General features: G+C 42.2%; 1 protein-coding gene across 2 annotated transcripts in view; it reads left to right on the top strand.

Moving 5' to 3' along the window:
• Nucleotides 1-15,544, top strand: part of SLC39A6 (solute carrier family 39 member 6) — a 36,335-nt gene extending 20,791 nt beyond the window's left edge. For both annotated transcript variants that reach the window (XM_073587851.1, XM_073587852.1), the window contains exons 6-9: nucleotides 705-1,085; nucleotides 2,222-2,302; nucleotides 9,361-9,551; nucleotides 10,761-15,544. In XM_073587851.1, the coding sequence (XP_073443952.1) occupies nucleotides 705-1,085; nucleotides 2,222-2,302; nucleotides 9,361-9,551; nucleotides 10,761-10,913 (806 nt within the window). In that variant the 3' untranslated portion in view covers nucleotides 10,914-15,544. The remainder of the gene's footprint in view (nucleotides 1-704; nucleotides 1,086-2,221; nucleotides 2,303-9,360; nucleotides 9,552-10,760) is intronic.
• The last annotated feature ends 11,329 nt before the right edge of the window (nucleotides 15,545-26,873 follow it).

Genomic DNA, 26,873 nt, shown 5'->3' with positions numbered 1-26,873 from the left:
GAGTGGTAGAGCGGATGTGTGATCATTCTGACTGCAGTAAGGAGGAACAAGGGGTAGTGGCCCCTACTCTCAGGATTGTGGAGGCCAGCAATAATCAGACGTGCATCACTTGTCCTGTAATATATTCTTCATGGGAGAACCTTTTAAAGAAACTGTTCATACTACATGGTATTCTGGTTTGATTAAAAAAGGTGTTGGTTGATGAGCCTACATTTTAAATATGTATCTAGGTTTCATGTCACTATGAAAACAAAATAGGTTTTGGTCTAGGACAAGTGTATCCTGGCTTTAAAGAGGTATTTCCTTGTCAGTAAGTGATGGCATATGGCTACGATATGTATATGCTATCATGTTATGTTCGGGTGGATTTCAAGCTATGAGACCCCTAACAAATTCTGATGAAGAGGCTGCTGCGCTGGCTCGGAGTTGTATCCTCATCACTGTTTATACCAGTTGGGTAGCAACATTTGCTTGTCCTATGCTTTCCTATCGAGCCACGCTGACATTGGTAGCCGGGAAAACTTGGAGGGAATAATCAGCCGCCTTTTCATACTCTGGATCGATGGAGGTTCTAGCGTTCGGACCCTATCTTTATTATATGGGGATATTACTTACTGATGCAGGAAGGCTGATTTAATTTAAAATGGAAATACTTTTTTAATATATCTAAAGTTTTTTTTTTTTCCTTTCATCCATAAACCTAGATCATGAAACCTATGCAGAGGCTGAAGCACAAGATGGGAATCCCTTCCAGTCTGGACACCCTGATGCACATGAAGAGGAGGAAGAAGTAATGATTGCTCATTCCCATGATGAAACTAGTTATCAAGAATATGTGTCCAGAGGATGTGAAAACAAATGTCATTCCCACTTTCATGACACGCTAGGCCAGTCTGACGACCTGATTCATCACCACCATGACTACCACCATATCTTACATCACCACCACCATCAAAACCACCACCCACACAGTCATTCACAGCGGTACTCTCGGGAGGAGCTGAAGGATGCTGGAATTGCCACTTTGGCTTGGATGGTGATCATGGGTGATGGACTGCACAACTTCAGTCATGGCGTAGCAATTGGTAAGTTCAGCAGAAAATCTTTAGCACTTTTTTTTTCTTTTTCTGGTTATTTTGGGGATAAGATGCCTTACTTTGAAAAACTGCATAATTTTCCTCTATACATTGCACAAAAAAATAAAGGGAACACTTAAAAATCACATTGTAACTGCATTTCAGTCAAACTTCTGTGAAATCAACCTGTCCAGTTATGAAGCAAGACCGATTGGGAATCAATTTCTCCTGCTGTTATACAAAGGAAACAGACAACAGGTAGAAATGATGGGCAATAAGCAAGACAACCCCTGTAAAAGGAATGGTTCTACAGGTGGTGACCACAGACCATTTGTTTGTTCTCTGCCTTTTTGGCTGTTGTTTTGGTCACGTTTGCATTTTGTCATTCTTACCCCTAGAGGTACTGTACAGTAGCATGAGGTGATGTCTACAACCCACCAAAGTTGCTCAGGTAGTGCAGCTCATCCAGGATCGCACATCAATGCGAGCTGTGGCAAGAAGGGTAGCTGTGTCTGTCATCAGTGTCCAGAGCATGGAGCAGATACCAAGAGACATGGAGAAGGCTGTACGAGGGCAACAACCCAGCAGCAGGACCCGCTACCTCCTCTGTGCAAGGAGGAGCAGTGCCAGAGCCTTGCAAAATGACCTCCAACAGGCCACTAACATCCATGTCTCTCCTCAAACTATCTGAAATGGACTCCATGAAGGTGATATAAGGGCCCGACGTCCACAAGTGGGTGTTGCAGGGCGACTTGCATTTGCCAGAGAACGCCAAGATTAGCAGATTCTACACTGGCACCCTGTGCCCTTCACCCATGAAAGTAGGTTCACACTGAGAAAGAACATGTGACAGACGTGATAACTGGCAAGTTCAATATTTTTAATTATCCTAATCCTTGGTTACGATAAAGCTGAGATTAACTGAATAGTTCAATTTCTTCAGCAACTAAGCTTTGAAAATACGCCTTTTTGGAGGTAAAAGGGGTTTAAATTTTTTTTGCTTCTGACCAATATTAGTGGTGTTTAATATTTCCGTGTTATGACTTAGAAAATGCACTTTATAACCTAACGTCGTACGTGGATATGATGGTTTGCTTTTTATTTTCCATTACTACACAATTGTAACAAGTGTCTTCATCCCACAGGTGCAGCGTTCACTGAAGGGTTGTCCAGTGGATTGAGCACGTCTGTTGCAGTTTTTTGCCATGAATTACCTCATGAGTTAGGTAAAACTAAAATAAAACTTCTATATAATTTACATTTTCAAGCAGGGCTGTGGAGTCAGTAAGCCAAAGCTCCAACTCTGACTCCTCAATTTCCCTGACTCAGACTCCCGACTCACTCCCTAATACATGGCTCATGTTTAAGTGGTAAATTTACTGTAGTAAAAACGGAACATCAGGCTTTTAGTCACCATTGTGATACAATAATCAAGCTATTTAAATAGAACATAAAATATATTTATTGGAACGCATCTTTAGAACACAAAAAAAGTATAAATAAAAAATATGCAATACACTATGCAGTAAGTGTGTGCGTGGGAGGGGGGCAGTTTTCACCAAAAATTCACTTTATAACATCCAGTACTTCATAGATTATCTCAAATGTGGTCTAATTATTTTAGGGCTAGAGAAGTACGGTATGTTCAAGTCGCTGCTTTTCGAAGGTCGGAACACTTGCAGGGATTCCCTGAGAAACCGGTAATCCCTGCATGTGTTGCAGCTAACAGCCACGAGACATGTAGCCACAGGTACTCGAACATATTATTCGGACATGCCAAGGACAGTCAGTTAGCGCCCTAGCATACCCGGGTAACACCTTATCTGAGAATGTTCGCTCATCACTAATCCTGACCTTTGCTGCAGCATCCTTCAGATCGTCTATCTATGGAAGGGGAAGTCCGGCTGTCCATGAAATCGAATGTTACCATGTTTACCTTTTTTATTGTTGTAGCGCTGTTTATTTAGTAATAGGAAGTGCTGACTGCTATTCCTCCACACGCAACGTCTTGTAATCACTGTGTATGGGGAGAGAGCAGGAGCTGCTGGGATACAGATGACCTAGGCATAAGGCTGCATTTCCTCTGTAACTGTGGCTAGTATACCAGCCCCAGTTACAAGGAAAATTAGATAAAAGTACATTAAATATTGAAATACCCCCTCCCTCTCTTCCCCAAATGTTCTTATGACCTCGATGTTGAAAATAAGTAGAAAACAAAAACTAGTACATAAAAATGGCACTGTCTATCCAAGTTGCGGTTACTAGCCCTTTGCTATTTAAAAAAAAAAAAATATATATTTATTATTACTGTTGTTGTTGGGTTGTTTTTTTTTTTTTTTTTTTTTTTTTTCTCCATCACATATGCCTGGTCAGCCACAGGGGGGCGGGGTTTAAGTGGCAGAGAGCAGCAGGAGGGGGAGCAGATGATTTTTGAGCAGTTATAAACATATACCCATATTTTATTTTACTTAAATCCTTGCACTGTCTGGGTTTAAGGATCCAGTAACCGATCGAGCTCCGTCATTGCTCATTATCTCTGTATGGGGGAGGGCAGTTAGTCACCGGCTGTCCTTCCTTCAGGACTTCTAAGCCCAAAACAAGCCATTGTTTCAAGTGCTGAAAATACAATGTCTCCTGAATCTTTTCCCACACCAGAATCTCTGATTAAGGCCAGAGTCACACATAACGTATAAAAATTCGGTCTGTTTTTCACGGACAAGAATTGCACAAATGTTTAATGAACATTGATCCGTATGTAATCCATGTGCAATGCGAGGATGCAATTTTTCTCGCATCTAAGCATCCGTGTGACATCCATATGGCATCCGTACGGTGAGATTTTTAGATACAGATATATATTTATATATATTTCATAGAGATATAGCAGAATAGGTTAATAATCAATTATCTGCATCTGTAAAATCATTGCAGAACCCGACAGGATATGAGACATGGTTTACATACAGTAAACCACTGCATATCTGTAATTTTTTTTTATATGTCCCTGACTAATAATGTTAGAGGTGTGTGTGTGTGTGTGTGTGTGTGTGTGTGTGTGTGTAAAATTTTGGAGCTGTAGGTGTTAAATTAAAGGATTAATTCACGGAAAAAACTGGCAGGGGCTCCCGCCCAATTTTCTCCGCCAGAGAGTGCAAGCCAGTGACTGAGGGCAGATACTAATATCCAAGAGAGGGAACATTGTTTTTGGCCCCACCCGGCTAAAAACATCTGCCTCCAGCCACCCCAGAAAAGGCACATCTGTAAGATGTCAAGGTTCTGCAATGATTTTACAGATGCCAGCAATTGAATTTTAACCTATTTTATTTTTTTTTTTAAATTCGTTTATTAACCCCTTCCTTACCTATGACTGATTAGTACGTCATCGGTAAGGGTCCCCTGCTTTGAGGTGGGCTCTGGCGGTGAGCCCACCTTAAAGCCTCGACATGTCAGCTGTTATGAACAGCTGACATGTGCTCGCAATAGGCGTGAGCAGAATCGCTGTCCGCCCGCACCTATTAACTAGTTAAATCCCGCTGTCAAATCAGACAGCGGGCATTTAAATAGCACTTCCAGCCGCAGGGCCGGAAGTGAGCTCATCGCCGACCCCCGTCACGTGATCAGGGGTCGGCGACGCGTTGCCTGGACAACCACAGGTCTCATAGAGACCTCTATGGTTGTTCCAGGCCGGCGCTCAAAGCACAGCAGTAAATCTGCTACATATGGGCGATCTGCTCATCGCCCATATGTTGCAGAGCCGATCAGGTTGTGCATGCTTCTAGCCTCTTATGGAAGCTATTGAAGCATGCCAAAAGTGTAAAAAAAAAAAAAAAAAAAAAAAATGTTTAAAAATAAAAAAAAAATGAGAAAAACCTAAATGTTCAAATCACCCCCGTTTCGCCCCAATCAAAATAAAACAATAAAAAAAATCCCACAAACACATATTAGGTATCACCGCATTCATAATCGCCCGATCTATCAATAAAAAAAAGCATTAACCTGATCGCTAAACGGCGTAGTGAGAAAAAAAATTCAAAAAGCCAGAATTACGTTTTTTTTGGTCGCCGCGACATTGCATTAAAATGCAATAACAGGCGATCAAAAGAACGTATTTGCACAAAAGTGGTATCATTAAAAACGTCAGCCCGGCACGCAAAAAATAAGCCCTTTCTCAACCCCAGGTCACGAGAAATGGAGACGCTACGGGTCTCGGAAAATTGTCAAATTTTTTTAAATTTTTTTTAATCAAACTTTGGAGGTCAGATTTAGCATCTAGTGAATCTAGCAAAAAAGCCAAGCAAAAAACAAGTGTGGGATTCCACTTTTTTTTTGCAATTTCACCGCACTTGGAATTTTTTTTCCCGTTTTCGAGTACACGACATGGTAAAACCAATGATGTTGTTCAAAAGTACAACTAGTCCCGCAAAAATTAAGCCCTCACATGGCCATATTGACAGAATAATAAAAAAGTTAAGGCTCTGGAAAGAAGGGGAGCGAAAAACGAAAAATCGAAAAAAGCTCCGGGAGTGAAGGGGTTAAACAAAAAGAAATAAAGGAGCACATATACGTTTTGCATATGGCCAAATCCGCATATACTCACTCATCATAATGGTTAATAGTTATGGAAAACAGTAAGTGTATACAGTACATCTAATGTACCTATCCTATTCTTAAAATGAAACACTAAAACAACCTTGCTGCCAAAAAAACAATTTCCATATATTTATGCTGCTGCGTATTGTGAGCCAATGTATACTTTACCACTATCTCTGTCATATTGGAGCTAGGTCATTAACTGCGTGATGATATAGTGAGGTGCCATGAGTTCCATATATCCCAAATTTTATTAAATTTCCCTAAGCAGCCTCTATTCTGGTATAATGTTCGCTCATAAGGTAACATAGTAACATAGTTATTAAGGTTGAAGGGAGACTTTAAGTCCATCTAGTTCAACCCATATCCTATCCTAACTTGCCCTAACATGTTGATCCAGAGGAAGGCAAAAAAATCCCATGTGGCAACAGTAAGCTTCACATTGGGGAAAAAAATTCCTTCCCAACTCCACATACGGCAATCAGACTAGCTCCCTGGATCAACGCAATATTAAGGAGACTAGTGTATATACCCTGTAATATTATACTTTTCAAGAAAGGCATCCAGTCCCTTCTTAAATTTTAGTAGTGAATCACTCATTACAACATCATATGGCAGAGAGTTCCATAGTCTCACTGCTCTTACAGTAAAGAATCTGCGTCTGTGAGTATGCTTAATCCTTCTTTCCTCCAGACGTAGAGGATGCCCCCTTGTCCCAGTCACAGGTCTAAGAGTAAAAAGATCATTAGAAAGGTCTTTGTATTGTCCCCACATATATTTATACATTGTAATAAGATCACCCCTAAGCCTTCGATTCTCCAAACTAAATAACCCCAAGTGTAATAACCTGTCTTGGTATTGCAGACCCCCTAGTTCCCTAATAACCTTGGTCGCTCTTCTCTGCACCCGCTCCAGTTCAGCTATGTCTTTCTTATACACCGGAGACCAGAACTGTACACAGTATTCTAAGTGTGGTCGCACTAGTGACTTATATAGAGGTAAAATTATGTTCTCCTCATGAGCATCTATGCCTCTTTTAATGCATCCCATTATTTTATTTGCCTTTGCAGCAGCTGCTTGACTCTGGCCACTAAATGTGAGTTTGTCGTCCACCCATACACCCAGGTCTTTTTCAGTGACTGTTTTGCCCAGTGTTTTACAATTAAGCACATAATTATACAACTTGTTCGTTCTACCCAAGTGCATGACCTTACATTTATCCCCATTAAAGCTCATTTGCCATTTATCAGCCCAAGCTTCTAGTTTACATAAATCCTCCTGTAATATAAAATTGTCCTCCTCTGTATTAATTACCCTGCAGAGTTTAGTGTCATCTGCAAATATTGAAATTCTACTCTCTATGCCCCCTACAAGGTCATTAATAAATATGTTAAAAAGAAGCGGGCCCAAAACTGACCCCTGTGGTACCCCACTGCTAACCGTGACCCTGTCCGAGTGTGCTCCATTAATAACCACCCTTTGTTTCCTATTCCTGAGCCAGCTCTTAACCCACCTACACATATTTTCCCCTATCCCCATTGTTCTCATTTTATGTATCAACCTTTTGTGTGGCACCTTATCAAAAGCTTTTGAAAAGTCCATGTACACCATGTCCACTGCATTCCCTTGGTCCAGTCCGGAACTTACCTCTTCATAAAAGCTTATCAGATTAGTCTGACAGGAACGGTCTCTTGTAAACCCATGTTGATATTGGGTCATAAGGTTATTCTTCTCCAGATACTCCAGTATAGTATCTCTTAGAAAACCCTCCAGGATTTTACCCACAGTTGAGGTTAAACTTACTGGCCTATAATTTCCAAGTTCAGTTTTTGTCCCCTTTTTGAATATTGGCACCACATTTGCTATACGCCAGTCCTGTGGTACAGACCCTGTTATTATGGAATCTTTAAAGATTAAAAATAGTGGTCTATCTATGACTGTGCTTAATTCCTGCAGTACTCGGGGGTGTATCCCATCCGGGCCCGGGGATTTGTCAATTTTAGTGATTTGTAGACGCCGCCGTACTTCCTGCTGGGTTAAGCAGGTGACATTTAATGGAGAATTTTTATCCCTGATCATGTTATCCGTCATGGGATTTTCTTGTGTAAATACTGTTGAAAAAAAGTTATTTAGCATATTGGCATTATATTATATAGGTATAATTGAGTTTACTAACTCAATCCAGGCCCTGAGAGATGGATGCGCATTACCCATCCAGCGTAAGGCTAATATTTTCCTCGCTAAGAAAAGTGTCTCTCTCAGAAAGATTTTAACATGGTGTCCCCACACCTCTTCCTCCAGCACACTAATGGATTCAAAGGGACGGGAGTATGTACAAGAGAGGTCAACAGCTAGGTTATCTCGTACCAAAAAGACAGAATAAGTGGACATTCCCATACCATATGTATAAAGTCTGCATCTACTGTATGACATCTTGGGCATTCTGAAGAGCGAGACCACCCCATTCTAAATAGCAATTTTAACCAATTCTGCTATCTGTATCTCTATGAAAAAAAAATATATATACAATTATTATTTTTATTATTATTATTATTATTATTATTATTATTCATACCTATACTATGTGTATACATGTATTCTATGTATTCTATTTTAACCTGTCAGTGTGATTTTACAGCATAGCTCACTGAATTGTCGGCTTTTCTATAGGACACCGGTGCCTAATTCTTGCATGTCACACGCATGGTCCGTGTGTAATCTGTTTTTTTCTCGCCCCCATAGACTTGCATTGGCGAGTCTCGGGCGTAATACAGTGCAAGCATGCTGCGATTTCTCTCGCACATATAATACGGGTGAGAAAAAATGGATGATGGGAGCTGCAACTTAGATTAACATTTGGTCCAAGTGCTATACGATTATTTTTTTTTTCTCGCTAGTGTGACTCCGGCCTAACCTGCAGCTCCTGCTCTACAGCATGTCTGCCTCTCCACATCGGCCTGCTTTTTCAGTGAGCGAGCTTCTCTTTTTAGGGGGCAGTGCATTGTCAGCTGAATTTCTTTCTTCTTACAATAGGGTTAGATAAAATTACTGTTACATGATCTCCAGCCTGGCTTATCTTCTATAGATTTACAGATCAGGAATACCAATGCAAACCTTCCCAGTAAAGGCCCTTTTACATTTAGCGATGCACCAGCGATCCAACCAGCGATCCGACCCGGTCAGGATCGCTGGTGCATCGCTAAATGATCGCTAGTGAGCTTTCATACAGAAAGATCTCACAGCGATGCAGCAGCGATGCAGCGCACGATACTCACCTTTCACACACAGCGATCCTGCGTCCTCCCGCCCGCCTCCACGCGTCGCTGGACGTCACTGCAGGAAGTCTCAGCAGGAAGCGCCCGACGAGAAATGGAGCTGGACGTTCTCGCGCGATCAGCGATGAGCAGCGGGGGAGCCGGTCGCTGGTAAGTATCACACATAGCGATATCGCTAGCAATATCGCTATAACGTCACAAAACCAGTGACGTTTTAGCGATATTGCTAGCGATATCGCTTAGTGTAAAACCCCCTTAAGACTCCTGCTTGTTCACCTCTGTAATGTATACGGTAATTATGTTTCAATTTCACAACATGTTTTTCTTGTGTTGGGAGAATGTTTGGAATTCAGATTTAAGATTATGTTATGAATTGACTTTTTGTTGGCTCAAATAGTTTTTTTTCTCCCTTCTCCTAGGTGATTTTGCAATCCTGTTGAATGCTGGTATGACTGTGAGGCAGGCAGTGATGTACAACGTGCTGTCTGCCATGATGGCGTACCTGGGCATGATCACTGGCATTCTTATATGCCACTATGCCGGAAATGTTTCAGTGTGGATCTTTGCTCTTACAGCGGGGTTATTCATGTATGTCGCTTTTGTTGACATGGTAAGTAGCAAGGAGAGTGAAATAAACACCGTATCTGTGTCTGCATTTATGCTGCATTCAGTGTCGGACTGGTTTGGCAAAAGCCCTCCAATAACATTGATTAACCTGAACCTAGTGTACAAATTAACTTTTGCTTCTATGTCATATTAATTTTAGCTAGCTTGTTTAATGAATGATTAAATGACACACTTGATTCACAATTTGCAGAAAAGGGTAATGCCATTACTCATTGGCACATTTCACTGCGGTCTACCAGAGGATTCTCCTGTTTCCCTGTGGCCAGTCCGAGCCTAGTGGCATCTGACAAGACCAAGCTTACCTGGACTCTAAATGAGAGAGCATTATTTTAAAAAATGAATGAATCCCGCCCCGGCATAAAATGTACTGAGTTTAGCAGTGACATCACTTGTGCGCTATGTACAGTTGTTTGTGACAAACAGGACCTGGCTGTGGTTTGTCCTGTCCGGCTTCTCTTAAAGGGAATCTGTCACCTCATTTTTGCCCTATGAGATGCGGCCACCTCCATCAGGGGCTTATCTGCAGCATTCTGTATTGCTGTAGATAAGCTCCTGATATAACCTGAAAGATGATAAAAACGAGTTAGATTATACTCACCGGGGTCCGGTCCGATGGGTGTCGCGGTCCGGTGCCTTCCATCTTCTAGCAATGACGTCCTCCTCCTGCCGCAGCTCCTGTGCAGGCGTACTTTGCCCTGTTGAGGGCAGAGTAAAGTACTGCAGTGCGCAGGTGCCGGACCGCTCTGACTTTCCCGACGTCTGTGCACTGCAGTACTCTGCTCTGCCCTCAACAGGGTAGATATAATACGCCTGCGCAGGAGCCGTGGCAGAAGTAAGGAGGAAGAAGTCATTGCTAGAAGATGGGAGGCGTCAGACTGGACCGCGACACCCATCGGACCGGACCCCTCCGGTGAGTATAATCGAACTCGTTTTTCTTATCTTTCAGGTTATATCGGGGGGCTTATCTACAGCATTACAGAATGCTGTAGATAAGCCCCTTATGGTGGCGGCCCCCCGTTATGGGGCAAAAATGGGGTGACAGATTCCCTTTAAGTCGCTTCTGCTGAGTAGTTAGGTGAAACTATTTTCACGTGACCTCAAGTCTACAAATCGCACATGATCACCCACCTACCTGCACAGAGGACACAGCTTTCCGCACAAACTGATCGTCTATTTTCCATTTTCTTTTTAGGTGCCAGAGATGTTGCACAATGATGCGAGTGATCACGGCTGCAGTCGCTGGGGCTATTTTCTGCTGCAGAATGCAGGAATTATGTTAGGATTTCTAATTCTGTTGGCTATTTCTTTGCTAGAACATAGGAATGCCTTCGCAGTGAACCTATAACATTAGGTTACCTAGGTCCTATTGTCCTCATGCTGTAGACTAACTTATGGATTTCAGTTTATTTAAGGTTACTTTATTTTTCTGCAGCCAGCGTGTATATTTTACACTAGTTGTACGAAACCAACAGCACTTAGTGATGTCAGCAGTGGTGCAGTGAGACTTTGAGCTGCCTTAAAACAAAGGACACTTGTGCCAAACTTTTTTTTTTTCCATATTTTAATGTATATTATTTCTCTGGTAGTTCTTATTTATAGATGTTAGTGTTCTTCCTGTGTTTCCTTTTCAAAAGGCAGATGCTGAAGCCAAATAACTTTTTTTTTTATTTTTTTAGATATGACAAGCCCCCCACAATTCTTGTCTCCATAATGTCCTGCATAGTGCACCCCTACAAATTTTGATATTTTCTTTTACACACTAGACTAAGCTTTCCGGCTACTCGAACACATCTATGCGGGTGGTTGGTATTAAAGAAAATGTCATTAGGCAGTAAAATCTTATCTAAGAGTAGCATTAGGTAGGGACAAAGACCCTTATTGTAAGGCCATATTCAAACACCTGTGTCGCTGTACCGCTATACCACAATTTACTGACTGGCCACAAGCCTTCCGACCCAAACTTGGCAGCCACTTATATGCCTATGAGGCTGTTGTGATTGGGTCGGTACATTCTGAGCCAGTCCCTGAATCATAGACCGTGACACAGATTTCTGAATGCTGTGTAACACTGAGCTGCTTGCTATAATTTTAATAAAACAGGGTTTATCGGCTGCATCCTTGCTAGTCCTTTCAATGATGAACCTGCGCTATGTAGTCTTTGAAAATCATGTTCTCTGGCTAGCATCGCATCCCACTGTGACTATTTTCTGCCTACATTGTGCATAGGCAGAAAACTGCCAATCACTGTTGTGGGTATGGTTAGATATCATCACTGCGAGTACTAGCAGAGCTGAAGCGGATTAAAAGTGATTCTATTATGACACCGCAAGAAGCCCTGTAGGTGACACACTGCTGGAACTGGGGTCTCTGCCCCTCATTCTATGCTGCCCTCAGACTGGGAAGCATAAACCTGGTGACATATTCCCATTAAAATCTTTGCAGGACACATGTGGTAAATTTGAGGTGTTGCTTGTGTTAATGCAGTGTGGCGCTGTTACATTGTGGGGTGTTATTTTTTTTTTTTTTTCCTCTTCTCCCCAGCGCTGGAGTGGTGCTTCTAATTGAAGGTCCCTGACCCCAGTGTTGGGGATTGTTCACCCTGGAGTATAATACGGTGGTGTGCAATTCGAGAAAATGTGACCAATATTATTGAATGAGGCAGAGCAGATCTGCAAATTTTTTTCTCATACCTATTCGATATGAGTAAAACACAGCATGCAGCGATTGGCAGCGTATCTCACATGGCATGCACACATTCCAGTCAATGGGTGCTTGCAAAACATCGGACTGCACTCAGAGGATCGGTTCACAGTAAATGACACTAGGATCTCGCTCACAGCAGAGTTTGAGCCAAGTGTCATTAGCATATCGCATTGGATTCTATCTTGTGTGACCCCGGCCTTATATTTATCAGCCTCAATCAGAGAAAGCTTGTGACCCCCATCTTCTAACTGGCTGAAGTCAGAAGTAACGTCACAAGCTCTCATTGCAAGTCAAGGAGAGCGAGAATGAGGTGCTCATAGACTTGCATTGAAGACTGACCTCCGACTCACCCAGCAAACACTGGAGCAATCCGGCAGGTCATAAACTGCTTGGAGACCGGTGGGAGCGGTGCCGATGGAAGGTAAAGACTGTGGCGGGGTTAAGTGCAAGGCTAGGATGATGGACCTTAGATTAGAAGCACCATTCCAGCGTTGCAGTAGAAAGGGAAAAAAACAAAACAAATCTGGAGTGGTGCTTTAACCACATATGCCAGATAAACATTTCATGTGCCGTTGTGAATTTTCATTTATGCAAACCAAAGGAATGAAGTACATACGAGGTCAGCAGTAGAGAACTAAAAGTAATCTAAAGTGACTGTCCGCCTATCAAGGGCCATTTTTGTGTGCAGTTTGCCTTATTTGCGTCTCTGTTGCACTGCTACAGAATGGCTTAACTGAGATTCAGTCAGTGAGCTGATGGGGAGTCTGTACTTTGTCTTCGTACTTACCTTGGCTGATTTATGACCATATGTGCTGGGGAAAAAAGCCTGGAAAAGCCAAATCGTGCTAATGTGTGTTGTTTTTTTTTTTGGGGTGGGGGGGGTTTATTCCCAGTTGCAAAAAATTATTTTTAGCCCAAAATACTCATTTAAGTAAAAATAAGGTGGACAACCTTTAAAGCACTTATCCATCTAAAACCATGCAGTTGTCAAATATCTGTTGGATTAGCATAGATGCTGCCATCATGGGAACCTTATCAAAAAAGGGAAGGATGGCGGTTATGCTGTATCATCAGTGCGTCATGGTCAGCGCACCGAGATGTATTTGATGCATATTTGTTTTTTTTCTTGGTGTGGTATGGAATTCCCCAATCTTTCTTGGTATGTAGTCCACCAGTTGCCTTAAAGGGGTTGTCCACTTTCAGAAAAGATGGACCCCACACGCTGTAAACCACAACACATACTTGCCCTTCCTAGGTTCAGCGCCAACTTTCCACCGCTGCAACCAAGATAGAGACCGAAGCCATGGTAGAGAGTGGGCGCTGACCTTGCGTTGGTAGCTCACACCACCTCTGCGGCGGTGTCGCGATAGATGGTGGGCTCAGTGATTGGTTACACAGCTTGGATGTGTACAGTTGATGGGACGTGACCGGAGGAGGTGGCGGATTGCTGTTACTGGCCCCCGGAGGGGAGTACCTGTTTTTAGGTATTTTACAGCTTTTGGGGTCCACTCTCCAGACTGTAGACCACTCCTTTAATTATTTGGTTATCTATCTGCTACTGTACAGTTCTGATTCTCCAGAACATTCCATGTGGTCTACGTGTTTAGAAGTGAGATTCTCCATCGTATAAAGTGTAGGACTGATGGACCAACAAGACAAAAACTATGCAGTGTTAGGAAGAAAAATATTCCAACCATCACCATGAGTGACCGGCATACCGCGGCGCCCATCTTTTTCCTGGGCCTTCAAGGAGTATCAAAGGGAAGAAGGGGCGAAAGTTACTGAGGGCAAATTTTGATTTTCCATTAATACCAGATATCGCTTAATATTGATGCTGTTAACCATTTGCATTCTAGACCAGGCAATGAACATGCCAATTTTACCAAACTTTCATGTTTTATAATTTATAAATGTGGATGCTATTGTTCCTCTGTTACACGTGAGTATGCATTGTCAATATCTTTTGTAGTTCTGTGAAATAATTTTCTCTTACGAGCCTAAAGAGATGTGTAGAATTCACTTCTGGTGTAAACATTCCTGAATATTCCATTATATGTTCCAAATATTTCCAGACACTGCACCTCTCATGGGTCGCTACTGGTTTTAAAGTTCCGTTTTATTCACCTGAATAGGATTGAGCTTTAAACGGAATCTGTGATCAGGTTTTTGGCAATTAATCTGAGAGAAGCATAATGTAGGGGAAGAGATTTGATTCCAGCAATGTGTCACTCACTGGGCTGCTTGCTTTAGTTTTGATAATTTCATGCTGAAAAAAAGTGATTCTTTTTATTTCTCCCCCCACTGGTGTACTAGTAAACTTACAGCAATGTAGTACTTCATATTCATGAACTCTGTATAACACTGTCTGCACCACTGATTAGCAGCTTTCTGCCTATGCACAGTGTACACAGAGAGCTGGCAATCAGTGGTGTGTGAGGTTATACAGAGCTCTGTATTCAGAGAACTGCTAGATCTGCAGTAGATACAACAGGGATTACCAATAAGCAGACCAGTAAGTAATATATTGTTTGGATCAGGGTCTCTGTCCCTACATCATGCAGCGCTCAGATGGGTTAGCAAAAATCTAGTGACAGATTCCCTTTAACATCAGTGTGATTGTAATGTTTGACTGTAAAGTTTGCAAGCTTTCCTCCCTTCATTGCTTCTATGTATTGATGTATTGTAGTCCATGTTCCGAAGGTGTAGTACAGCATGGTTCCAGTGTATCATCAGCAGAATTTCTGGAAGAAAAAGCAAAATTCCCTCTTCCGCCCTCATTTTCCCTCCGAGGTATATTGCAAAACAAGCTTCTATACCTTCACCGGATACATTTTCACCTATACCGCTGGACAAATGTTACCCATAGACAAGTGAAGAAAGCTATGAAACCATTTAGAAGCTGGAAGGACACTTTTTTTGCTCTTGGGTGACTAGGAGCCTTTGGATCTTTCAGCACACACAGCGAACCGAAGACTATAGTGTGAATTCAGCCTAATTTCGACAAAAAGGACATCTGTGAACGCCACCAACGTATTGTAAAAGCCTTTTATTGTCTGTCGTTGGCTTGTTTTGCTGCGCTTAACAGTTGAGGATTTGTCATCACTTAACCAAGTTTTGATTGTTTACATTAGCTGCCGCTCATTAGTGTACGAGGTCACGTATGTAATGTATGCATGCATGTTTTATGTGTAACATGCAGTTTTTTTCTATTTTATTTTTCATACAAAATGATAGAATTTGTAGATCATTAAAAAAAATTCAGCATAAAAGTTATGTCTGGTCTTTCTAATCTTTGTTTCTCTGAGAGCGAGTAACTATAAATCTACAGACCAATCGGCTTTTTTTTTTATTATTGTTTTAAAGAAGTTTTTATTGGGATTTGCTGTGGGCTGGCTCGGACTGACTCACCGAGAAGCCAGTGGATTCCAGGGTGGGACCCTGAGCCAGGTATCCGACTCCCATCATGGACCGCATGGTTCTTCATTATTGATAGGAAGCTCACAGTCTGCAGTGGGGTCGGGAACTGGACAGTAGCCCAGGACCCACCATCCTTAACTCCTTCACCCCGAGCCTATTCTCATCACCCTTCCTTACCAGGCCAAATCTTATAATTCTGACCAGTGTCCCTTTGTGGTATTAATTCTGGAACACTTCCAACACATCCCAGTGATTGTTTTTGGTAATACATTGTACTTTGTTAGTGGTAAATTCAGGTCAAAATTTTGTGCGTTTTATCTGTGAAAATATTGAAATTTTGGCAAATATTTAGCAGTTTTCAAGCTCCTAATTTTTATGCCCTTAAGCTGGAGTGATATGTCGCACGAAATGGTTACTAAATTACAATTCCCACATGTCTACTAGAAATCAGCATCATTTTTGCAACATATTTTTTTTTTTATTGGGAAGGTAGACGTTTATCGTCAAGTTCTCCATTTGCCCAACAAAATTTACAAAACCAATTTTTATTAGGGGCCAATTTGAATGTACCTCCACCCACAAAGTTGAATGTGATAGAAAATACGTAAAAGTATTTAAAATACCATTTTAAAACTGCACCCCTTGAGGTGCTCAACCATATTCAAGAAGCTTATTATCCCTTCAAATGCTTCACTGGAATTTAAGGTAAAGTGGAAGGAAGAAATACAAATTTTACTTCCCACAAAAAAGTGGCTTTAGCCCCAAATTTTGTATTTTCAAAAGGGTAACAGAAGAAAATGGACCATATAATTTGTTGTGCAATTTTTCTAGAGAGAGCGATTATGTGGTGCAAAATGACGGTTTCTGCACTTGGCAGGGCTTGGAAAGCAAAGGGGCTTTTCTGTTCTAGCCCCTCAAGGGCTCTTCCAGTGGGTCATGAGCTTTCCAATGTACATGAATAGTAGTTCCTGGTTACATGTAGGGTATTGGAGTACTTGTCACTAAAATGTTATCCCCAAGTTTTTAGTTTTTATGACCAAGTAGGAGAAATTGCAGGACAAACAGGTCAATTTATTTCCTGAGTGTGCCAATGCCCTACATGTAATCGGGAAATACTATTCTGGCACCGTGCAAAGCTCAGAAGGGAAGGAGCGTCATAACATAGTGCAGATTTTACCGTTACGGTTTGCGGTGCCCTCACTGGAAGCGTCTCTTGGCCGAGCTGTTCCTAGTTGGTTGTGTTCTTAGGCTTGGTACGGATGTATACCTTTTATCCAATAATACCATAATGCTTATTTAGGCAGTGTGGTGGCTCAGTGGTTAGCACTGTTGCTTTGTAGCTCTGGGGACCTGGATTCAAATCCTACTAGGAACAATGTCTGCACGTTTTTGTGCTCCCCATGTTTGCTTGGGCTTCCTCCTATACTCTAAAGGACAGGTTCTGTAATTCGGATATGGCGTAATGATGCCAGGTCAGAATTCATAGCTACTGAAATAAGCTGGTGTAAAAGCAAGGACAAATGCTGGGATTCCAAATGAGGGATTTCCAAAATGCACTACTTTCAATCGGAACAGCAAAGTTTTCTCGATTCTATGGATTTTTGGTTAAGTTTCTGCATAAATGACTTTTTTTTTTTTTTTTTTTGCTAGTGGTTTAATATTTTATGCACTTTCCCCTGGTCGTTATGGTGTAATGTTCCACCATGTGAGTGGACGGGGATTACTCTCTTGGCAGGTCTTTGAGGTAAACACTGGCACGCTCAGGGCCATTCAGTTTATTATTTAGACAGTTCCAGCAGCCATTACACTGTCTGTTAAACCTTCAGCTTTAACACATGGATGCAGGTACAGTCTCTCCCCGGTCAGTATAACACGGACTCCTGTCCGTTACCTGCTGGTGTCTGCCACACAGGTTCCCGGGTACCTCTTATCCACAAAGGCACCCTATAGCCACTTCTCACACAGTCTTTCACTGTCCCCGGTCAGTATAACACACGGTTGTCATACCGTTACCTGTTGGATCGCCCACGCAGGTTCGCGGATCTCTCTTGTCCTCAGAGGTCTCCGATAGATATCAGTTCACACACAGTCTCTTTCTGAACCCGGTCAGTATCACACTGTTTTCAAGACTGTTACCTGTTGGCCACACAGGTTCCCGGATCCCTCTTACCGCAGAGGCATCCTGTACACATTTCTCTCTGACCCTGCTCAGTATCACATGGTTTTCAAGACCACTCCTTTTGGCTTGGAGTCGCCGGCACGGCTTCCCAGGGCTATGCGACATCCGAGCCTGGAACATGGGAGCTCTGTCCACACTGACAGACGCCTAGCACTCTCTGACACCTGTGCAACACACCTTCCTTAGCCTGTAACCACTCCCAGTTACCAATCACATGGCTAGTCACATGTTCATGACCTCATCACAGGTCCTGCAGATTCACAACCACACACACATCTTCAACCAAAACGGGGTACAGTGAGCCCCCTCACCACAGTGTGTGGTACATGGGTAGCCAGACCCTCCCAACTCACAGCTACCCGTAGACAGACCAAAATGTGAACAACTACTTAAGAAAACACTCTGGGCTACATCACAGGGAGCTGCTATCCCCGTGACACATACCTTCCATTAACCACGCAACCACCCGTCACACCACAATGGGTTCATATCTAGTGCATCTCAAAGTCTGGGGGAGTAGCAGAATAGACACAGATTAGATATTAGAAAAAACTTTTTGACAGTTCTAGTGATCAATGAGTTGAACAAGCTGCCACGAGAAGTGGTGAGTTCTTCAATAGAAGTCTTCAAACAGAGGCTGGACAGATATCTGTCTGGGATGATTTAGCGAATCCTGCTTTGAGCAGGGGGTTGGACCAGATGGCCTAGGAGGTCCCTTCCAACTCTTCCATTCTATGATTCATACATATACAGTGTGCAGACTGGATCATAAAATAACATCTGTGTGTGATCTAAATTTACCCTGGCAAATTATAAGTCCTATCAGGGTAGGTGCACACGATCTGTAATCGCTGCGGGTTGGATGCTGTGTACTTATGCAGCATTAAACCAGCAGCCAGATGTTACGGTATAGTGGATAGAGATGAGCGAATTTGTTCAGATTCGGTTCCGAATATGATCGGCATCGAATATTATTTTTGCAATATTCGTCAAACACAGCCGAACGTCATTAGAGTCAATAGGACCTGGCTTCCTGGATCGCTCCGGATGATCAGCAGATCGCTGCTGTAGCTGCATGTGTCGTGGCTGTGTCAGTCACAACACATGCATGGAGAGTCCAACAAACAGACTCTCCATGCATGTGTTGTGACTGTCACAAAGCCGCGACATGCAACTGTAGTGCTGGACAGCTGATCAGCTGCAGCGGTCCAGGAACCTGGGTTCCCTCTGCAGCTCTTTCGGTTAGCACTATAGGCTGCCGATTAAGGATGGAGCCAAACAATTTCGCTCAAGTCTACTCTCTACTTGTAAGCAAGGATCTTGGTGTCTGACCTCACCACCAGTGGTCCTTTAAATGAGTGCGTACAATACCACCGACAGTCCAAAATTTTGTTGAAGTCCTTCTCATAAAGGATGGAGCCTGATTCAAAAAGGATCAGCTGGCATTATTTATCACCAATGATCTTGCAATAGAATGTCCGACAGGCTTTTTATAGGGGTGACCAAGTGTCAATGTAATTTTAGTTGTATGATGTATGATACACAGGGTAGTTGTCATGTAAGAAAAACCCCAAAATACTAATTGATATTAAACAGGTTACACAAACTTGTCGTGTGCAAAAGGATGCAGATATACACAAATGTAGAAGTATTCTATGTGGTTATTTATGTCTAGAATGGCAGATTTTGCCATGACGTTAGGCTACCATTCAAAATTCATGAAACTAGGATTTCCATAAAACATTGTGCACTATGACGATCCACCACGAGGTGGCAGCATTTTACTATAATCGAAATGTCTTTAAGGGGAAAATCTCAAGTAATTTTACATTGATGAACAGGTTAAAATTTGAAACTAAAATGCGGTTATGTCACATTATACATTTCCATCTGCTATTATTGTTAAATCTTTTCTACCTTAGTCATTAGATTTAAATATTTGCACTATAGAGAAACCATCCTGTGACGATGAATACACATAGGGGAACTAGGAATATACAATGCACAATTTGTCATTAATGAAGCAAGAACATGACGATCTATGCTCCCAATATGGTTTGTTAATCAACGAAGAAAGGGGCAATTTTTTTTGCTGGAAGCAATTTAGTGATTTTACTCATATTCTTTTCCACCGCACTTTACAGAATAATAATGAAAATACATCTGATTCCAAATTAGAACAGTAGTTGGAAGTCTGATTTTAAAAAGAAATGTGTCCAGGGTAAATATAAACATTCTATTTTTTTTTTTTTTTTTACTGAAAAAAAAAAGAAATAGCACACAGCATTGGCAAGGGCACATTATCATCGATCATGCAAGATTTATATTAGAGATTGACAGTTCCTCTTGCATGCAAACTCATCCAGGAAAAGCCGTCAGTCAGAACTGGGGAGAAGCAGGGCTAGATGCCATTTATACTGCTGTTTACATGAGAGTAGTGAATGGTAAAAAAAAAAGTATATGTACTTGGCATAGGTCCCTTAATATAGCAAGCTCAGCCAACAATATTACTTTCAGCTGACTTGTATTAAGATGCATTTACCATAAATACAAGTAATCCTAAAATGCAGCTCAGAAACTAATATAACAGTCACAGCACATTCTGAAGGATGAGCAGACCCGTGGACGTTTAGGTTCAGCTGAACTGTAGTTCAAAGTTCGGTTCAACATCCAGGAGCTGTGGTATGATCAGACCATGTTCCTGCACGGCCATTACACAGTACACAGCAGGGGCACATTTGTAACATTAGCACAGAAAACATTTTTTTAAACACCTCTAATTTCGGAAATTATTATTCAAAGATGTATTGAATAATCCCTTTCTGACAATGGACATAATGATCTGTCCATGTGCCCTGGGCCTATTTGACCAGGGACAGATCATTCCGTCATCGTGATGCCCACGCACAGAGGTGGTGCGCAGGCGACCGCCGCTGGGTTTCAGCTGATTCTGACAGCTGACACCCGGCACTAGGTGCCAAGAGCAGTCCCAGACCACTCCTGGCACTTTTACCTCTGAAATGATCGCAGCATTTTGGAAGCACCAGAAGGCTGATAGCCCCTCTGCCTTTGGATCGGAGACCTCGCAGTGTGACGCAGGGTCCTGACTGTTGCCACGGTGACCCAATGTTGTCATGACTACGTCCAGGTCCCCAGACCGCGAAAATTTGCTGATCATGCACAGTGCATAATCAGCAAGTCTCTGTCAGTGCAGCGCTGCCAGTTTCTATTTCATGGGGAGGCTGCTTCGTCTGCATGCTATAGAAGCGATCAGCCTGCAAAAACTGATTGTCCCATATTAGGACAGAGTAAAAAGAAAGTAGAAATATAGAAAAATCAAAAATAATAATAAAACAATATATTCTATCCCTAAATAAACATTTGAACGAAAAAAAACAATATAAGTTCACATATTTGGTGTCGCCGCGTCCACAGTGAACTGACCTATAAAACTGTCCCACTAGTTAACGCCTTTAGTGAACACCATAAAAAAAAGGCAAGAAACAATGCTTTATCGTCATACTGCCGAACAAAAAGTGGAATAAAAAGACGGATATAAATAAACATAGTACCGCCACATGCACACATCCGATATTTGGTGAGGTTTTTTACCCCAGATTTTGTAAACCAAAACCAGGAGTGGGTGAAAAATGCAGAAGTTGTGCAAATGTTTCTATTATGCTTTTCCTCTGACTGTTCCACTCCTGGTTTTGGCTTACAAATACTGGGGTAAAAAACACACCAAATACGCAATGTGTGCACATGGCTTACCACTGAAAATGTCATTGTGTCCTGCAAAAAAAAAGCCACCATAAAGCTCCATCAGCGAAAAAATAAAAGTTATCTCTCAGAATAAAGCGATGCAAAAATAGTTATTTTGTCTATGAAAGTTTTCATTGTGTAAAAGCGCCAAAACATAAAAAAACTATATAAATGAGGTATCGCTGTAATAGTACTGACCTGAAGAATAAAAATGCCTGATCAATTTAACCACACATGGAATGGCATAACCCCCCCTCCCCCCAAAGAAATTCCTGAATTATTTTTTGTTCATTCTGCCACCCAAAAATCATAATAAAAAACGATATAAAAAGGTCTCATGCCCGAAAATGGTACCAATAAAAACGCCAATTCGTCCTGCAAAAAACAAGACCTTACATGACTGTGGGCGAAAATATGGAAAAATTATAGCTCTCAAAATGTAGTAATGCAAAAACTATTTTTTGCAATAAAAAGCGTCTTTTAGCCTGTGACAGCAGCCAAATATAAAAACCCGCTATAAGGCCTCTTTCACACATCCTGATATTTGCGGTACCGGAAAAAAACTGTACTGGAGATGTAAGTGTCCGTGTGTGTAATACTTGCGGCACACATGTGGCATCTGTGTACCGCCTATGTCTTCCGCATCAGTACCTCACAGACGGGCGCCAGGAAAGAAGCGTTATGGTAAGCGTTGTTCCCCGGTGCCGGGTGCTGAACAAGGCTCTCATCATTCTCCCCTGCTCTGACCGGCAATCGGCGCAAGCCGGGGAGAATGATGAGAGTTATATTTAAACTAGATGGAGGCCCGATGCGATAGGACGGTAATGTCACGATGGGGGCAGGCTTTGCAACGTTGAGAATCCCCCCCCCATGTGCTCACCCAACTATCCACTCTCTCTTTCCCCCTGTGCTGACTTCTCCCATCTGTGCTCTCTTCTTTGACCTGTCTACCCCATGTGCTATCCCCCTTGTCATGTTTCTGCGGTAACTTGGATAACCGACCTTTTCTTTGATGATATATTCTTGGTATTTTTTTTTATGTTGGAGTTGATATTTACTTAATAAAGGGTTTTTCCCACAAACAAAAGTTCATTTTAACCCCTTCATGACCCAGCCTATTTTGACCTTAATGACCTGGCAATTTTTTGCAATTTTGACCAGTGTCCCTTTATGAGGTAAAAACTCAGGAACGCTTCAATGTATCCTAGCGATTCTGAGACTGTTTTTTCGTGACATACTGGGCTTCATGTTAGTGGTAAATTTAGGTCGATAATTTTTGCGTTTATTTGTGAAAAAAATGTAAATTTGGGGAAAATGTTGAAAATTTCACAATTTTCAAATTTTTTATTTTTATTCTGTTAAACCAGAGAGGCATGTGACACAAAATAGTTACTAAATAACATTTCCCACATGTCTACTTTACATCAGCACAATTTTGGAAACAAATTTTTTTTTATGTTAGGGAGTTATAAGGGTTAAAAGTTGACCAGCGATTTCTCATTTTTACAACAAAATTTACAAAACCATTTTTTTTAGGGACCACCTCACATTTGAAGTCACTTTGAGGGGTCTATATGGCAGAAAATACCCAAAAGTGACACCATTCTAAAAGCTGCACCCCTCAAGCTACATTCTAGAAGATTATTAACCCTTCAGGTGCTTCACAGGAACTAAAGCAACGTGGAAGGGAAAAATGGATATTTTAATTTTTCCAACACAAATTTTCTTTTAGCATCATTTTTTTCATTTTCACATGGGCAACAGGATAAAATGGATCCTAAATTTGTTGGGCAATTTCTCCTGAGTACACCGATACCTCATATGTGGTCATAAACCACTGTTTGGGCGCAAGGCAGGGCTCAGAAGGGAAGGAGCCCATTTGACTTTTTGAATGGAAAATATGCTGGAATATTTAGCGCTTGCCATGTCGCGTTTGGAAAGTCCCTGTGTGCCTAAACACTGGAGCTTCCCCACAAATGACCCCATTTTGGAAACTAGACCCCCCAAGGAACTTATCTAGATGCATTGTGATCATTTTGAACCCTCAGGTGCTTCACAAATTGATCCGTAAAAAAAAAAAAGTACTTTTTTTCACAAAAATTATCTTTTAGCCTCAGTTTTTTCATTTTCACATGGGCAACAGGATAAAATGGATCCTAAAATTTGTTGTGCAATTTCTCCTGAGCACACCAATACCTCATATTTTGTCATAAACCACTGTTTGGGTGCATGGCAGGGCCCGGAAGGGAAGGCGCACCATTTGACTTTTTGAATGGAAAATTAGCTCCAATCGTTATCGGACACCATGTCGCGTTTGGTGAGCCCCTGTGTGCCTAAACATTGGAGCTCCCCCACGAGTGACCCCATTTTGGAAACTAGACCCCTTGAGGAACTTATCTAGATGTGTAGTGAGCACTTTGAACCCCCAAGTGCTTCACAAAAGTTTATAACGTAGAGCAGTGAAAATAAAAAATCATTTTTTTTCCTCAAAAATGATTTTTTAGCATGCTATTTTTTATTTTTACAAGGGTAACAGGAGAAATTGGACACAAAAGTTATTGTCCAGTTTGTCCTGAGTACGCTGGTACCCCATATGTGGGGAGGAACCATTGTTTGGGCACACGACAGGGCTCAGAAGGGAAGGAGCACCATTTGATTTTTTTAAATGAAAATTAGCTCCAATCGTTAGCGGACACCATGTTGTGTTTGGAGATCCCCTGTGTGCCTAAACTTTGGAGCTCCCCAACAAATGAACCCATTTTGGAAACTAGACCCCCTAAGGAACTTATCTAGATGCATAGTGAGCACTTTGAACCCCCAGGTGCTTCACAGAAGTTTATAAAGCAGAGCCGTGAAAATAAAAAATATTTTTTTTTCCTAAAAAAATATTTTTTAGTCCGCAATTTTTTATTTTCACAAGGATTACAGGAGAAATTTGACCCCAAAAGTTGTTGTACAGTTTGTCCTGAGTACGCTGGTACCCCATATGTGGGGGGGAACCACTGTTTGGGCACACGTCGGGACTCAGCAGGGAAGTAGTGACATTTTGAAATGCTGACTTTGATGGCATGGTCTGTGGGCGTCATGTTACATTTGCAGAGGCTCTGTGTGCCTAAACAGTAGAAACCCCCCACATGTGACCTCATTTTGGAAACTAGAACCCCCAAGGAACTTATCTAGATGTCTGCTTCACAGAAGTTTATAACGCAGAGCCGTGAAAATAAATCATTTTTTTTCCTCAAAAAAATGATTTTTAGCCTGCAATTTTTTCTTCACAAGGGTGACAGGATAAATTCGACCCCAAAGGTTGTTGTCCAGTTTGTCCTGAGTACGTTGATACCCCATATGTGGGGGATGACCACTGTATGGGCACACGTCAGGGATCGGAAGGGAAGTAGTGACATTTTGAAATGCTCACTTTGATGGAATGGTCTGCGGGCATCATGTTACATTTGCAGAGCCCTTGATGTACCTAAACGGTGGAAACCCCCCACAAGTGACCCCATTTTGGAAACTAGACCCCATAAGGAACTTGCCTAGATGTGTGGTGAGCACCTTGAACCCCCAAGTGCTACACAGAAGATTTTAATGCAGAGCCATGAAAATAAAAATCATTTTTTTCCTCAAAAAATGATTTTTTAGCTCGCAATTTTTTATTTTCACAAGGGTAACAGGAGAAATTGGACCCCAAAAGTTGTTGTCCAGTTTGTCCTGAGTACGCTGGTACCCCATATGTGGGAAGGAACCATTGTTTGTGCACACGTCAGGGCTCGGAATGGAAGTAGTAACATTATGAAATGCAGACTTTGATGGAATAGTTTGCGGTCGTCATTACGTTTGCAGAGCCCCTGATGTGCCTAAACAGTGGAAACCCCACACAAGTGACCCCATTTTGGAAACTATACCTTCCAAGGAACTTATGTAGATGTGTTGTGAGCACTTTGAACCCCCAAGTGCTTCACAGAAGTTTATAATGCAGAGACGTGAAAATGAAAAAATCATTTTTTTTCCACAAAAATCATTTTTTAGCCCCCAATTTTTTATTTTCACAAGGGTAACAGGAGAAATTAGTCCCCAAAAGTTGTTGTGCAATTTTTCCTGAGTACGCTGATACCCCATATGTTGGGGTAAACCACTGTTTGGGCACACGTCAGGGCTTGGAAGGGAGGGAGCACCGTTTGACTTTTTGAACGCAAAATTGGCTGGAATCAATGGTTGCACCATGTCGCGTTTGGAGACCCCCTGGTGTGCCTAAACAGTGGAAACCCATCAATTCTAACTTCAACACTAACCCTAACACACCCGTAACCACAGCCCTAACCCCAACACATCCCTAATCCCAACCCTAACCATAACTCTAACAACAACACACCACTAACCCTAATCCCAACCCTAACCATAACCCTAACCACAAGCCTAACCCTAATTCCAAGCCTAACCCTAATTCCAAGCCTAACCCTATTTCCAACCCTAACCCTAATTCTAACCCTAATTCCAACCCTAACCCTATTTCCAACCCTAACCCTCTTTCCAACCCTAACCCTAACCCTCTTTCCAACCCTAACCCTCTCTCCAACCCTAACCCTAATGGAAAAATAAAAATATTTTCTTTATTTTATTAGTTGTGCCTACCTATGGGGGTGATAATCGGGGGGTTATTTACTTTTTATTTCATTTTGATCACTGTGAGAGTGATCAAAATGAAAGAATGGAATCTGCAGCTGGCAGATTCGGGCGGGTGCACTGAGCATGCGACCGCCATTTTCCAAGATGGCGGCGCCCACGATCCGGACCCGTGGGACACCGGGAGCGACAGGGGGACTCGGGAGGTACCAGTGGGGGTGAGGGGGGATCGGAAGCTGGCGGGGAGCGGAGGGAATGGGAGGGGGGGCAGATGATGACAGGGGTGGCAGATCGCTGCTGTCATTCAGTAGCGGGGCGGGCGATCGCCGGTGGGGGGGTCGGATCGGTGTCTCCAGCCATGTCCAATGCTACAGCAGCATCGGCCATGGCTGGATTGTAATATTTCATCAATTTTCATTGATGAAATATCACTATCGCTGTGATTGGCTGTTAAAAGTGAAACAGCCAATCAGAGCGATCGTAGCCACGTGGGGGCGAAGCCACGCCCCCTGTGGTGAAGAACAAAGCCCCCTGCATCTGCGGGTCGGGTGACCTTTCATTGACCCCGGTCACCTGACCCGCAGGGGGGCTTTGAAGTCATGACACAGGGTATGCGTCATG

Source organism: Dendrobates tinctorius, unplaced genomic scaffold (genome assembly GCF_039654945.1).
Source record: "Dendrobates tinctorius isolate UK_male_01 unplaced genomic scaffold, ASM3965494v1 ptg000102l, whole genome shotgun sequence".
Taxonomy (NCBI): Eukaryota; Metazoa; Chordata; class Amphibia; order Anura; family Dendrobatidae; genus Dendrobates; species Dendrobates tinctorius.
This window is presented reverse-complemented; position numbering and strand designations above follow the sequence as displayed.